This window comes from Dendropsophus ebraccatus, chromosome 10, assembly GCF_027789765.1.
Source record: "Dendropsophus ebraccatus isolate aDenEbr1 chromosome 10, aDenEbr1.pat, whole genome shotgun sequence".
In the NCBI taxonomy this organism is placed as follows: domain Eukaryota; kingdom Metazoa; phylum Chordata; class Amphibia; order Anura; family Hylidae; genus Dendropsophus; species Dendropsophus ebraccatus.
In genome coordinates, this window is record NC_091463.1 from 81,343,158 (window position 1) to 81,360,315 (window position 17,158).

Genomic DNA, 17,158 nt, shown 5'->3' on the forward strand with positions numbered 1-17,158 from the left:
AGTTCGAGCGATTACGCATGCGGCAATACCAAATATTTTTATTTATTTATTTATTTTTACTTATAAAATTAGAAAAGTTGGGTGATTCAGACTTTTTTAGGGGAGGGGATTTTTTATTATTTAAAAAAACACTTTTTTTTCACACTATTAGTCTCCTTGGGGACTTCTAGGATAACTACATTGTTCTCTCATTGTGATCTATGCAGTATATATATATATACTGCATAGATCAATGAGATAGGCGATCTATTACTCTGGTTTGCTTCAGCCAGGAACAATAGATCGCCGAGCCGGGATCAGGGCCATTACGATGGTAACTATGTATTATAGTGAACGATTCCAGGTCGTTTGCAAAAGCGCTCGCTTGCAATTGTTAATCAATAATCGGAGAAAGTGCAAAAATCGCTTAATCTAATAAAACCCTGTCTTTGCACCAAAGATGTGCAACCCTGCAGTTCCCGATACAACCACTGGTGGTAGTAGAGGGGCCACTCTTACTATTGCCACACATGATATACACAAAAATGTGAAAAAATAAAATAGACAGTTTTAATTTTTTATCTCCTCGCCTTCTAAAAGCCATAAGTCTTGTATCATTTTACATTTATAGCCATATCAGGTCTTGTTTTTGCACAACCAATTGTTCTGGGGAATTAATCAATTTTGTTAATTTTGAGGGATTTCATTTTTTTGCACTGCACCTTTGTGGTAAAACAGACATGTTATCTGTATTCTGTAGGTGCATTATGATTGCAGCGATACCTTATGTAGCTCTCTTTTTATATTATTACTTATTATAAAGGAGAGGTCCAGCGAACATTTTTATTAAAGTATTGTACTGGCCCCCAAAAGTTATACAAATCCCCAATATACACTTATTACAGGAAATGCACATAAAAGGGGAGATTTCTCAAACTGGTGTAAAGTAAAATTGTCACAGTTGCCCCTAGCAACCAATCATATTCCACCTTTCATTCCTCACAGATTCTTTTAAAAATAAAAGGTGGAATCTGATTGGTTGCTAGGGGCAACTAAGACAATTCTACTTTAAACCAGTTTGAGAAATCTCCCCCCAAAGTGCTTTTTTTCCCTGCACTTACTACTGCATCAAGGCTTTACTTCCTGGATAACATGGTGATGTCACTTCCTGGATAAAATGGTGATGTCACGACCCGACTCCTAGAGCTGTGTGGGCTGTGACTGCTGGAGAGGATGATGGCAGAGGGATGCTCAGTGTCTCTCCAGTTCCCCTCAGTGTCCCCCTGCCATCATCCTCTCCAGCAGCCACAGCTCGCACAGCTCTGGGAGTCTGGCCGTGACATCACCATGTTATCCAGGAAGTGACATCACCATGTTATCCAGGAAGTAGCCAAAAGATAATACAAAAGAGAGAAATACAGCTCACCCTGAGTTGTGTTTTCACTGCAGCGGTCAAATAGTTAATAAAGGTGCACGAGCTCCTGAGCGTGGGCTAGGCGCCTCGATGCAAGGAGTAGCTGAGGATTATAGGTGGTGGAGCCAGCACCGTGGGACGTGAACTATAAAATATAACTTTTATTCATACATTAAAAGCGATGCTCCATGATATGACCTACGCGTTTCGCGCCAATGCGCTTAATCATGGTCTCATAATGTATGAATAAAAGTTATATTTTATAGTTCACGTCCCACGGTGCTGGCTCCACCACCTATAATCCTCAGCTTATCCAGGAAGTGACATCACCATGTTATCCAGGAAGTGACATCACCATGTTATCCAGGAAGTGACATCACCATGTTATCCAGGAAGTGAAGCCTTGATGCAGTAGTAAGTGCAGGGAAAAAAGCACTTTATGTGCATTTCCCGTAATAAGTCTATATTGGAGATTTATATAACTTTACAAAACTATACAATACTTTAATAAAAATTTTCGCCAGACTTCTCCTTTAATGAATAAATCATCCTTACGTTTTTATTTCTATTTTACGGGCCTGTCTGGGGCTTATTTTTTGTAATGTGACCTTCTTTTTTTTTTTTTGTTTCAGTCCAGTGTAGATTGGATATTATTTGGCCACTTTTATTCTATTTTTGAGGAAATGAAAAATCCTCAATTCTGGCTTTTATCATCTCTTCACTGTGTCGGATCAGTTTTCTAGATCAATGGGATCTATTTTAGTAGATTGGCCAATTCTGGATGTGGTTATACCAAATTAATGGGTGTTTTTTTGTTGTTTTTTGCATTTTTAAATAAAAAATGGCAAAAGGGGCAATTTTATTTTTTGTTGTGTGGGGGGGGGGGGGGGGGGGGGGGGAGGAGGGGCATAGGATATTCCACTATCTCAGAGGTTATATAGGCTATATGGTGATATATCATGACAAACCAGATATACCTTACTGTCAAAAAACACAACTGCAACAATACAGTGATACAAAGGACAGGGTGTAGTCAGCCTTATAGGAGAATAGACGTAAGGACAGGTGCAAGTGACAGCTGAGTCTGCTCTGTAGTTTTTCTAGACTCAAGTCCTATGAACTAAAGAGATTAGAGTGTAAGTATTGAGTGACTTAGGGCCCTATTACACGGGGCGATTATCGTGCAAAAAATCGTTATACTGTTCGAATTTAAATGATAATCGTTCTGTGTAATTGCAGGCAACGATTGAAAAATCATTCGTATGTGGTTGATCGTTGATTTAGATCTGAACCTAAAATTATTGTTAATCGTTCGCTAATCGTTCGCTGTAATTCCACATTCGTTCGCTCAAGTTCCGCATTTGTTCACTAATCGTTTAGTGTAATTGCACATTGTTCATTGTTTTCCTGGGATCAGATGGAGCAAACGATCATAGTAACGATCATAACTAACTAATCGTTCTGTGTAATATGGCGAACGATTTTAGGTTAACAGTTAACAATCTTGTTTGCTATCGTTTATCGTTAGTCGTTAATCGTTAAAAATCGCTCCGTGTAATAGGACCCTTATCCCTATAGAGATTCCCCACTGAATACCAAAACCAATAAGGTACGTAATAGACAGCCTGTCTGTAAGGCCGCATTCTCACATACCTAGGAACCTATGCAGCTGAGATCATGCAACTACTCGCCTGTCACATCTTAAAAGGGGATATTCAGTATTAGAAAAACATAGTACCGATAACAGCACCACATCTGTCCTCAGGCTATATGTGGTACTACATCCTGGCTCCAATCACTTTAATGGAACTGAGCTGCAGTACCACAAACTAAAGACAAGTGGCGCTGTTTGTGGAAGAAAGCAAGTTTTAATTTATTAATTATACTTGCAAAATTTGCAGTGCTAGTTATACTGCCAGATAACCAATCTCCAAGAATTTTCCCCTCTATGATAAGAAACTAACGGTTTACGACAAGCTATACCACAGAGGTTGGGGACAGATTCTATCATCTACCAATAGCAAAGATACAACCACACAATACTGAGTTTAAGTAACAAATCTATCTGTATTGTTAACATTAAAAATAACATATATTAAAACGGAGGGAAACCATACATTAAAAAGATAGTGGCAATCCTGGAGGGTATACATATATTATGTATGGTTTCCCTCCGTTTTAATATATGTTTTTTTTAATGTTAAAGGGATTATCCAGCGCTACAAAAACATGGCCACTTTCCCTCTACTGTTGTCTCCAGTTTGGGTGGGGTTTTGAAACTCAGTTCCATTGAAGTAAATGGAGATTAATTGCAAACCGCACCTGAACTGGAGACAACAGTAGGGGGAAAAGTGGCCATGTTTTTGTAGCGCTGGATAACCCCTTTAACAATAAAGATAGATTTGTTACTGAAAATCAGTATTGTGTGCTTGTATTTGAGGTAGAAGTCACTACAGTGCACATAACTTTGTGATTGATTTAGAATTTTCATATTATACATACGACAGCGAAGGTATTGTTAGTAAGGATGAGTAGTAAATCATTGTTCAGTCTTGTCGGCACCATTCAGGGCATCCCTTACCGCCAGCACCCCTTTGTGATGTCACGGGATGCGGGTATATAAACCCTCCACATCTATGGAAGCTAGCGAGTCGTCCTCTTGCCATTCTAGGTAATTATTGACTCTAAGAAAAGTGAATAAGTAGGGTACATGTGTGCCCATGTGGTTTTTATTACATAGGGAAGACCCATGCGCCCGCATCAGAACTCCCCACTGCACACAATTGGACGTGCGGCAGGAGCCGCTCACTCCACTTCAATGAATAGGCTAGGGATCGCGGCCGGAGTGTACACTATGGGGGAGATTTATCAAACATGGTGTAAAGTGAAACTGGCTCAGTTGCCCCTAGCAACCAATCAGATTCCACCTTTCATTTTCCAAAGAGTCTGTGAGGAATGAAAGGTGGAATCTGATTGGTTGCTAGGGGCAACTGAGCCAGTTTTAAATCTCCCCCTATGTGTATACACTCCGGCCGGGATTCCATAGGTAGCAACGTGTAACGTATATTTTCGTATTATTCACGGCTGTTGTTGCAATCTGCAACAACGGCCATAGTTTTGCAAAAATATACGTAGTGTGAACATAGCCTAAGGCAGCACAGACTATCTTCCAGTCCATTGGCTTCATACAATAAATTGATTGGTGCCAATATAAAATAATTGCAGCCAGGACAACCCCTGCACTGTTACGGCCTTATGGGCTGCAGACGACCCACAGGCTGAAGGAAAGACAGATGGTCACAGATCTATACCAGTATTCGGCTGTAAAACTGCATCTCATTTTCAATGTAACCAGATGTGGAGCAGAACAGAGGAGACTCCTCATATCAATAATAGTGTCAGGAATTGAGCTGTCCCTATTGTAGAGGATCAATGAATATGTATATCATTATCCTTATACTGATCAATGTCTGTCTGGAATTTGGTCCTTGAGACTGAAGTCACAGACATTGGGGGAGATTTATCAAACATGCTGTAAAGTGAAACTGGCTCAGTTGCCCCTAGCAACCAATCAGATTCCACCTTTCATTCCTCACAGACCCTTTGGAAAACGAAAGGTGGAATCTGATTGGTTGCTAGGGGCAACTGAGCCAGTTTCACTTTACATCATGTTAGATAAATCTCCCCCTATCTATGACTTAAAGGGAGGGTACAGAAAGGAGACGTTATTTCACATTTTATTTATTATATTGTATGTATTTCATATTTTATTTCTTATATGTGTATATGAAACAGAATGTATTCAGCCTATGTGCATATTTGAGTCCAGTGTATGGAGTGTGGAAGTACCAGAAGACCCTAGTAGGTATGGCATAGAGGGGTAATGTTTGCGTTCCTGGCACCATCAGAGCGACATGCGTCTCCAGGCGCTGTGCAGTATGATAAATTATATGGTGAATTGCTATGGCATGACAAGTATAGCATAGGAAGGCAGAGGTGAAGGAAAGTTTAAGAGACAATTAAGCTCCCACGTCTACAATTAACCTCTCTCCCCAGCAGCCATCTGCGTATATTACTAATAACCATTTTACTGCACAGAAGGCTGTGGCAGAGAAATGGCTGTCCGTTTAGTCAGGTGGCTGTTAGGGAGCGGCTAATTGTGGTATGCTCCTTACCTGGAGCAGCTGGCAATTCTGCATGGCTTCCATAGTGCCCTATACAATAGTCAGCCCCATATAGTAGTCACCCCCCCCCCTCAATAATGCCCCATATAGTACGCAGTATCTTCAATGGTGCCCCCTATGGTAGTAAGCCCCTCTAATGGTGCCCTATATAGTAGTCAGCCCCCCAATAATTCCTCACATAGTAGTCAGCTCCCCTAATATTTCCTCATATAGTAATCAAATCAGCCCCGCCCCCCAATGGCGTCCCACATAGTAGTCAGCCCCCCCAATAATTCCTCATATAGTAGTCAAATCAGCCCCCCCCCCAATGGCGTCCCACATAATAGTTAGCCCCCCAATAATTCCTCATATAGTAGTCAAATCAGCCCCCTCAATGGCATCCCACATAGTAGTCAGCCCCCCAATAATTCCTTATATAGTAGTCAAATCAGCCCCTCTATTGGCGCCCCACATAGTAGTCAGCCCCACCAATAATTCCTCATATAGTAGTAAAGTAAGCCCCTCAATGGTGCCCCACACAGTAGTCTGCCCCCCAAAAGTGCCCCACATAGTAGTCAGCCCCCCAATAATTCATCATATAGTAGAAAAATAAGCCCCCCAATGGTGCCCCACATAGTAGACATCCCCCCAAAAGTGCCCCACATAGTAGTCAACCCTCAAGAGTGTCCCACATAGTAGTCATCCCCCAAGTGCCCCACATAGTAGTCAGCCCCCCCAATAATTCCTCATATAGTAGTAAAATAAGCCCCCCAATGGTGCCCCACATAGTAGTCATCCCCCAATAGTGCCCCCCATAGTAGTCATCCCCCAAGAGTGCCCCACATAGTAGTCATCCCCCAAGAGTGCCCCACATAGTAGTCATCCCCCAAGAGTGCCCCACATAGTAGTCAGCCCTCTTATAGTGCCCACATAGTAGTCATCCCCCAAGAGTGCCCCACATAGTAGTCAGCCCTCTCATAGTGGCTAATATAGTCCCCCCCCCCCCAATAATTTTAACAAAACTAGGCAGGGTCTTATTTTTTATTTTAAATGACAGGTATATTTTATTAAATGATATAATGACTGATAGAGAAAATGCCAATCCCCCTATAATATGTGGTTGGCTCAGTTATTTCCCTATACACAATGGTAAATGGGAGACTGCTCTACAACTAGTCATCTTGATTTATTACTTGTGCAATAGGAGGCTTAGGAGGGTCTGACAGCCCCCAGAAGCATCACCATGCCTCAGCTGCTTTATGGGGCTCAGAGGGGGAAGAGGAAACATCTAATTTAACTAACTCTTCGCTTTGTAAAACAACACAGGAAGGAAAGATTATTTCCAGTCACTGACAGACTCACCGTATAGTATGTTACCAAATGTAGATGGAGAGGATGGTATATATTAAGCAGGTAGATAGACACAATATATATGAGTCAGCTATGTAAGATCAATATAGAGGAAGAGATCATAATGATTGCTAGCCAGATAGATAATAAAGTGACAGATAGATAGATAGATAGATAGATAGATAGATAGATAGATAGATAGATAGATAGACAGACAAAGAAGTGCAGCGGGTGCAGTTGGATGCAAATCCCTTGGCAGGGGGGATCCCCAAGTATCACACGAAAATCCAAAGCACTCCAGCATAAGGTGAAAAAAGGTGGTGGTTTATTACAAAAATGTGCAAAAACACAGGATGCAACGTTTCAGTTCTCTCACAGAAACATGCTATGGAAGATAGATAGATAGATAGATAGATAGATAGGAGATAGGGTCCATTTACACAGAAAGATTATCTGCCAAAGATTTGAAGCCAAAGCCAGGCATGGATTTGAAAAGAGCAGAAATCCCAGGCTTTCCTTTATGACCTCATCTCTGTTTATAGTCTGTTCCTGGCTTTGGCTTCAAATCTTTGTCAGATAATCTGTCAGATAATCTTTCTGTGTAAATGGACCCATAGATAGATAGATAGATAGATAGGAGATAGATAAATAGATAGATAGATAGATAGATAGATAGATAGATAGATAGATAGATAGATATCGGATAGATAGATAGATAGATAGATAGATAGATAGATAGATAGATATCGGATAGATAGATATCGGATAGATAGATAGATAGATAATACATGATATTGATTGATAGATATTTAGTGATAATGGTAATTGATAATAAAGTACCAGAGTAGATACTCCAGAACTAGTTATGTGACATCGATTGACATGAGATAAATGGATAAGAAACAATGATAGATAAATACTATATTTGCTGTCTTCTTCAAAGATTTCCAGACCTCTTGCTCTCCCTATACTGATATACATGCTTCAGTGCACACATGTCATATCCCCATCAGTCTTCAGTATGGAGGTAATATATAGTATATCCCCATCAGTCTTCAGTATGGAGGTAATATATAGTATATCCCCATCAGTCTTCAGTATGGAGGTAATATATAGTATATCCCCATCAGTCTTCAGTATAGAGATAATATATAGTATATCCCGATCAGTCTTCAGTATGGAGGTAATATATAGTATATCCCCATCAGTCTTCAGTATGGAGGTAATATATAGTATATCCCCATCAGTCTTCAGTATGGAGGTAATATATAGTATATCCCCATCAGTCTTCAGTATGGAGGTAATATATAGTATATCCCCATCAGTCTTCAGTATAGAGGTAATATATAGTATATCCCCATCAGTCTTCAGTATGGAGGTAATACATAGTATATCCCCATCAGTCTTCAGTATATAGTATATCCCGATCAGTCTTCAGTATGGAGGTAATATATAGTATATCCCCATCTGTCTTCAGTATAGAGGTAATATATAGTATATCCCCATCAGTCTTCAGTATAGAGGTAATATATAGTATATCCCCATCAGTCTTCACTATGGAGGTAATATATATTATATCCCCATCAGTCTTCAGTATGGAGGTAATATATAGTATATCCCCATCAGTCTTCAATATGGAGGTAATATATAGTATATCCCCATCAGTCTTCAGTATGGAGGTAATATACAGTATATCCCCATCAGTCTTCACTATGGAGGTAATATATAGTATATCCCCATCAGTCTTCAATATGGAGGTAATATATATTATATCCCCATCAGTCTTTAGTATGGAGGTAATATATAGTATATCCCCATCAGTCTTCAGTATAGAGGTAATATATAGTATATCCCCATCAGTCTTCAGTGTGTAGGTAATATATAGTATATCCCCATCAGTCTTCAGTGTGTAGGTAATATATAGTATATCCCCATCAGTCTTCAGTGTGTAGGTAATATATAGTATATCCCCATCAGTCTTCAATATGGAGGTAATATATATTATATCCCCATCAGTCTTTAGTATGGAGGTAATATATAGTATATCCCCATCAGTCTTCAGTATAGAGGTAATATATAGTATATCCCCATCAGTCTTCAGTATGTAGGTAATATATAGTATATCCCCATCAGTCTTCAGTATAGAGGTAATATATAGTATATGCTCTTACAGTGTTTGTCACTTGTCAGCTGCATCTGTCATTGCTCCATTGTGCACAGGGCAGGTCTGAGGCTGTGAAACCAGAAGGGGGGAAGACTCTGATAACCACTCCCATCATCATGACATAAGGAGAGCAGAGCAGAGAGCAGTCAGATGGAGGAGAGCAGGTGAAGAGGGGGGTGCCCACTATAGGCTTCCAGTCATCTGTGAGAAGATGTCAGGGTGAGGAGCAGCCTGGGATCACCCTCAGTGGTAAGCCAACCTTAATACACTGACTTCTGCTATATCTCTCATACTTCTACTGTGTGTTTTGTATCATTTGTTTTACTTAATGCTGCACAGTAGTAAAGAAAGTTTGTGAGAAAGTTATCTGTAAGAATGGAGATACTTAGATACAGAGAGAGAGAGAGAGAGAGAGAGAGAGAGAGAGAGATTGACAGATTATAGATAGTAGATAGATATATAGATAGATGATAGATAAATAATAGATAGATAGATCGATAGATCGATCGATCAATCGATAGATAGGAGATAGATAGATAATAGGAGATAGATAGATAGATAGATAGATAGATAGATAGATAGATAGATAGATAGGAGATAGATAGATGATAGATAGATAGGAGATAGATAGGAGATAGATAGGAGATAGATAGGAGATAGATAAATGATAGGAGATAGATAGATAGATAGATAGATAGATAGATAGATAGATAGATAGATAGAAAACGGCAAGAGTCTGCAGCACACCGGAGTAAAGGTGAATAGTGTTTATTCCATCATCAAGGTACATACAACGTTTCGATTCAATCCAGAATCATTATCAAGCCTGCTTTATAATGATTCTGAATTGAATCGAAACGTTGTATGTACTTTGATGATGGAATAAACACTATTCACCTTTACTCCGGTGTGCTGCAGACTCTTGCCGTTTTCTACATTGGGGATCCTACACCAAAGGACTTTCACTGCACAGCACCCATTGCTCTGGATTTGGATGTGTGGCTGCTACTCTGCTCTAGATAGATAGATAGATAGATAGATAGATAGATAGATAGATAGATAGGAGATAGATAGATAGATAGATAGATAGATAGATAGGAGATAGATAGATAGATAGATAGATAGATAGATAATAAATGGATAGGAGATAGATAGATAGATAGATAGATAGATAGATAGATAGATAGATAATTAGATAGATAGATAGAGATAGGCAGATCTGAGATAGAGCAAGATAAAAGATTGATGGATGGAGAGATATAGATAGATCAATAGATGGATGGATATGAGATGGATTATCTAATAGATATAGAGTTAAATGATAGATAAATAGATGACAATATAAAATACATAGCTAGTTTTGCAGTAAGAAAGATATTAGTACATTTCTGCTTCATTCAGAGTCTATAGTCCCTGCAGCTTTCCATGGCTTGGCATTAGTGCACTATATAAACAATAGACATACATACATATTGCCTACTCGAGTGCCAGCTTTCAGCTCGCAGTGATGATCAATAATATATTTGCATTTAATCAATAGTCAATTTCATACCCTTTATGAATGACCTATTAATGTTTAACCACTACATAGAGGAATAAACCACGCAGCATGTGCTCCTCCGCCACTCACTTCTAATTGATTGATTGGTTTTCTTATTCTAATGATGCTATAGTGTTACCCATTCGATGGGTTATCCAGGATGAGGAAAACGTGGCCACTTTCTTCCAGAAACAGCGCCATTCTTGTCCTTAGTGTGTTTTAAGTAAGTGAATGGAGTTGTAATACCGCATACAACCTCAGAACAGGTGTGGCGCTGTTTTTGGAAGGAAGTTGCTATGTTTTCCCATTTCTGTCTTTAAATATAGAGCATCCACATATTGAACAGCAGTGTACAAAGAGCGGACTCATATCAATGAGGTACTATTCTTAGAGACATATACTGTGTGGACAATTTATACCTTTTATAACAACTTCTAGTACAAATTACCCTCCTCCTTCCTACTCATACAAAAGCATGCCTTAATCTGGACTGGGGTCCATTCCTGCCATGACGGACAGAAGACTGGATTTCCTAAACACTGGTGGTAGCTATACACTAAATCACTATGGACTATAGATATGTAAACTAATGAAAGTGATCCTCCTGTAAGGACACTATAAAGCCCCTTACAGCCCCTGGCCCACCATTCAACCTCGGCATTGTGTTTGCTCAGTCTTGTTTGCTTGCTCAGAAGACACTATGTTTGACCAGGAGCTTTACACGCACGTATAAAGGTTGCAGCTGTTGTGACCCTTTTCTTGTAACTCTTGTAAAGACTGGTTCCCATAGCAGGTCCTACATCTGTTGAGTAGACGCGGCCAGTTTGCCCACCATAGCTTCCTACAGAACAAACTTATTGGTGTAACAATATTGGGTTTTAGTTGGAAAACAAATAACCACATTACTCACATTCATGGGGCGGTGGTAGTTCTGTGGGACCTTGTACACTTCAAGAGCTGGTTTATGTTTACAAGGGGGTTTTACTAGGTGACACTCTCATGGGATGCATTTACAAATGAATGAAGAACGCAAGGTTCCCTAAGTGCTACTGATCTGGGAAGTGGAGCTGAGCCGTAATATGTAAGTACTGGGTTCCATCCACTCCTGAAGTAGCATGAGTGGTGGTGATGGGTGACATGAACTTTATACAATGATGTAACTACCCTCAATAGGATTTCTTCTTTTGAGACTCTATTAGATATCCTGACACTAATAGTGTCAGTCTCTTAGATTGGTGCTCATTTACTGAGGCTATAACAAGGCTTGACTACCATGCTGACTATTTATGTGGCACTTTGCTACCATCATCATCAACTGGTTCCTCTTTTGTCGGCTGATAGCGAGCCCAATTATATAAGGTCATAACAGCCAGCACACCCTCCATGCAGTGGAATTTATACTCATACTGCATATAGCGATGGATATCTAGAATACTGTGTTCAGTTTTGAAGACATCACCTACAAAAATACATTAAAGGGGTATTTCAGAAGTTAAAAAAAAAATAATCATATTTTGCTGGAGCCATAGAAAAGAAAAGCAATACTTACCTACCCTACTCCCCTGCTGGATCCCAACAGCTCCTGTCAGTCTTCCAATCTCATGTCTTCCTTTTGCTTTCGAGACAAGAGTTGGATGCAGGACCTGCCCATTACTGGCCCCAGTGGTGTCCCATCTTGGCCTGCTCCGGACTCTTGTCTAAGAAAATAGAAGACATGAGATTGGGAGTTGAGCAGGAGCTGTAGGGGGCCAGCGAGGGAGCATGGTAGGTGACTATTGCTTTTTTTGTGGTTTTTCACAGACCTAGAAACATATTAGTTTTTTTTAGTTGCTAGAATATTGGAATTTATTGGATCTTTGGGGTACTTTGAAGGGACTATATACACAACCTGAGATATATAACATTCACAACAGGATGCAGCAACTACCTGTGTCAGGTTTCCACCAGACTCACCAGAATATGATGTAAAGTGGAAATCCCCATTGCATCATCAGACCTTTTTCTGAAATACAAACTAAAGTCATGTTATTGCCATAGATATACTGGTTTGTATCACTTTCATATGTTTCTACCACTTCCTATGTAAAACATCTTTTTCAGCAGGCATGACATGTCCAAGCTGCTCCTTGTTTCTCAATGGGTTGCATGGTTTAATGACTTATTTTCTGGGAAAATGCTGGAATTTTATAAAACTTGCAGTAGATTGAGCAAAATATGTACAGTAAACTTATTGGCTATGTCGTTTTAAAATTTTTTGACATATCCTAGAGACATGTTAAAAGGTTTGATCAGTCGAGGTCTGAGTGTTCACACTATGACTGATCACTAAAACAAAGATTTCCTAATGCAAGTCCATGGACCTTCTTTCTTTCTATCATGTGTACAGTGAATGGTCATGTATGGGTTTCTCATTGCTCATTCTTTTCAGTATGACAGGGCTTTCTATTCTAGTAGTAGCTCTGTTTTGTGGCACGTATTGTATGCTATACATGTATATAGCATCTGAATATTCCAAGAATAGTACATGATACTGGAGGCAAAGACAATGTCATCTGTAAAATGTTACATTGTAGAATACATAATCGTCACTCAACAATATTCTACAATTTTATGAAGATCTGTCCTCCAATGTCAGATTTCTAACATTTTCCATCTCTGTTCACAGATAATGGATCTTCTTCCATACTCAACCCCGAGTGACTTGACTACAAACACATGGACTCTGGAGACTTCTGGTCCTCTCGCTCTTCATCTCAATGTAACTTCATCCCCTCCATTCAGCGGTTGTGATATCCAAGATGGGGTCTTGTCCTGGATGCTTCCTGTGCTCTATTCCTGTGTTTGTGGACTCTGCCTCATGAGCAACATTTTGGCTCTGTTTGTCTTCTGGACGAATTCCCAAAGATGTACATCCATGACAGTATACATGAGGAACCTTGCCATAGCCGATCTCCTCTTAGGCCTATGCTTACCTTTCCGTATTGCATATCAGAACAATAATGGTCCCTTGCTCCTGTGCCATATCATAGGGGCCTTCTTTTACTTAAACATGTATGCAAGTATCATGTTCCTCAGCCTCATCAGTATGGACCGATACCTTAAAATAATTAGACCTTTACAGCAGTACAAAATCCACAGCGTCCAAGGGAGCTCTAGGGCGGCTCATATAGTCTGGGCCATCAATGTGGTCTGCATAGTCCCTTTCTTATTCGAAAACAAAGGAGATGAACCTTGCGGTCAAAAGTGCTTCCACTTCAAGAAGAAGGGAACTGTGTCAGCAGCCATCAACCTGACTGCAGTCATTGCTTTCTTTGTTCTGCTTTTTCTTTTTGTCTATTTTTACGCCCAGATTTCTGCCAAACTCCACAGAGCGTCTCTGATGAAGAACCAGCCCCAGACGAAAAGGAATAGTAACCGGGCAATGAAGAAGTCCTTCGTAGTCCTGATCATCTTCATTGTCTGCTTTGTCCCATATCACTTAGTACGCGTGCCCTATGTCCTGGCCCAGATAGATGTCATCCCCAGCCTGGCCTGGAAACAGACTTTGCATATCACTAATGAGTTAGTGCTCTGTTTATCTACACTCAACAGCTGCCTGGACCCTGTGATCTATTTCTTCTTGTCTGACAGCTTCAAAAGAGTCGTAATTTGCACCATTCAGGGAAAGCTCAAACTCATTATGAACAATCAGGACAGAGCGTCAAACGGGAACAGATCTGTTACTGAAATGTGAAGCCGGACTCTGCAATGTCTACAGCCTGTGCCTACAGTAGCACCTGTTCTCCTAGCGTAAAGACCCTGCGTGGTGTATGAAAGGGAACACAGATTTATGCAATGTCACTTGTTATCCCTGTGCACTGGAAGGACCTCTCGCTTTGTTGTACCATATGAATTTAGATACGTCTTGGAGGTCATATTCCTGCAAATCATTGCTTGTCCCCTTTAAGAAGCCATGACCGAAACTTCTCCAGAAGGAAGAGTAACCTACTAGACAGTTGTGTCAGGGTTCTTTTCCCCTGTTAGTACAGGGGAGGAGCTGGCTGGCTAGCAAAGAAAGCTTGGTCGTGGGACTAAAGGAGCTAAAGGGGCCTTTTTACACTGATGGCCGATTCTCAGTATAGCCCATCAATTTAGGCCACCAACAGGGGTGTAACTAGAAACAGCTGGGCCCCATAGCAAACTTTTGATTGGCCACCCCTCCCCCGACTGACCACAAAGCCATCGGGTGTAGTCCTAACCTTGCGTGGCAGGAGCGCTTGCAGGTAAAGGGACATTTGCAGCACCCAGGAGGCCTGCTCAGCCACCAGATGCTGCAAATGTTGATGGCTCAGGGGGCCCAGCACATTGTAGGAGTGGGCCACCGGGCCCCCTGATGCTACGGTGGTGGTTACGCCCCTGTCTGCTAATCAGCTGTTTGTCAGAGCTATGGCTCCAGCATATGTACAAAGAACATGGTCAGTAGCAGATGGCTCTTTTTTGGGTAGTGGCTGTGCCAGGTTACTGCAGCATAGCTTCCATTCACTTCAGTGGTAATCCAGCATGGCCACTGCCCAATGAATAAGAACCATTGCCAGAACCATTGCTCCGCCAAAGAGCTGATCTGCAGCGGTGCCAGGTGTCAGCATCTTGGTGTTTAGATATCGAGGATAGGCCATCAAAGTTGAAGTTCAGGAAAATTTTTAAATCTCTCCTTAAGGAAAGTACTCTGTCAATAGGATTATGGTGTCCTATCTCAGGGCAGTATAAACTAGTTACAGAGAAGCTGAACAGAATGATGTATCACTTACGTTGTTCTGTGCAGCTGATCCAGGGATTTCCTCCTGAATAACATAGACAAAAAGTAGTCCTCTTCATTATGAGCATGAGCCCAGTAGTCCTGGATATTCATGAGAAACAGAAAACTCCGCCCACCAGCTGCTGATTGGCAGTTATTTATCCATGCTGTATATAGGCAGTCAGGTGTCAATTAGCAGCTGGAGGGCGGGGGGTGGTGGCAAGAATACTATTTTCCTGCATATTAGGAGAACGGCTGAACAGAATGATGTAATTAATACACAAATCTGTTCAGCATTTCTGTCACTAGTTTATGCTGCCCTTTTTAAAGGTGGCATAAACCTAGTGACAGATTCCCTTTAACCTCCTAAGTATGGTCTGTGAGACTTTGGCACTCTCCTCAAGCAGAAACACATCACCTCATTGATCTCGTTTACATTTACATCCCCAAGCATGGCCTAAACAAAGTATCAGTATCAGAGTCCATGCCAAAGGATTCGATGGGTCCAGAACAGTCAAATATGTTGCATGAATAAGCAACGTGATTGCAACTAGTAACAAAATCCTTTGTGGCAAATGTTTTTTATTCAACAATTCATTCAACAAGTTTGGTGAGAAGACATCTTTATGAGGCTATGTTCACACTACGTAAGTTTCCGGCCGTAGCGCGTTACGAACTTACGTACGAACTTACGCCCGGATCATACGCGGCGGCGGCGTAAAAAATGAACCAGACCATTGTTTGAGGACGAAAATGCCGTAACTTACGCCCGTAGCGTAACATGCGGTCCCGTACGTAGTGGTGATTTCTTCATTTTTGCAGCTTTTTGTGCCGATCCAAAAGGTTCTGTGGGGTGTCCGGGGCTAGCCGAAGATATCCAAGTAAAAGACCGCTGTCAGATCGCTACGTAGGGCGCTCGGGAAGCGTAAGTAGACTTCGGGCGTAAGTTCGCGGTCCGTACGTAGCCGGCCGCAAGTAGCGTAAATCTCCGGCCAGAGTTTACCGCGTATATGTCCGGCCGCGGCCGGACATATACGCAGTGTGAACATAGCCTTAAAGAGAACCAGAAATGGCAGTTTGAGGACAGTTAATAAAGCAGATTTACTCAGTACCCACAAGAAATGGAGATTAGAAATTTTATTGAGAATTTTGACTTCCCTATTAAATTCTATGGGGAAAACCCACAATAAATCCAGAGCATTTCCGTAAAATAAGTTTATATGCTACAACGCAAGAGAGGTGATATTTCTGGAAATAGAGCAGATATGTTTTTCTAATTCTGAATAGCCCCTTTAAGACCTATTTAGGTGTATTAGGGTATGTCCACACTACGGAATCCCGGCGGATCTCCTGCCGCGGATTCCGTAGCTCGCCCCCACTCGCTACCATGCGCATCTCCACTGGTCCCATAGGCTTCATTCTATGGTTTGGCAAATTCCGCCATCAGCCCAAAGAATGCGGTTGTTCAGTCTTCGGTGGACGGAGGAATCTGCCAAACCAAGCCTATGGGACCAGCAGAGATGGGCGGGTCTGCGAGCTGCGGAATCTGCGGCGGGTGATCCACCAGGATTCCGTAGTGTGAACATACCCTAATGTGGCACTGTGGAAGAAGACTTTACAAGGGAAAAATGGTGCAACTGCCCAAAACTAGTATCTCTGCAGATATTACAGGTCTAGGCAAACTTTATATAAAAAATTGCAAAAGTCAGACAGTATGATGATAAAGTGAATCCCCAACCACTTTGCAATAATTAAGAGTGCTGAGCTCCTAGGG

The 17,158-nt window shown here is 41.1% G+C and overlaps 1 protein-coding gene across 1 annotated transcript; it reads left to right on the forward strand.

Moving 5' to 3' along the window:
* The first annotated feature begins 5,089 nt into the window (after positions 1 to 5,089).
* Positions 5,090 to 15,158, forward strand: LOC138803047 (probable G-protein coupled receptor 34). The gene is made up of 3 exons (XM_069986873.1): positions 5,090 to 5,144; positions 9,127 to 9,319; positions 13,276 to 15,158. Exon 3 carries the CDS (start codon positions 13,279 to 13,281, stop codon positions 14,341 to 14,343), a length of 1,065 nt encoding a protein of 354 aa, XP_069842974.1. The 5' UTR covers positions 5,090 to 5,144; positions 9,127 to 9,319; positions 13,276 to 13,278; the 3' UTR covers positions 14,344 to 15,158.
* The last annotated feature ends 2,000 nt before the right edge of the window (positions 15,159 to 17,158 follow it).

Coding starts and splice junctions, on each gene's coding strand:
- LOC138803047 (XM_069986873.1), top strand. CDS start 13,279: ATGGATCTTCTTCCATACTCAACCCCGAGTGACTTGACTACAAACACA.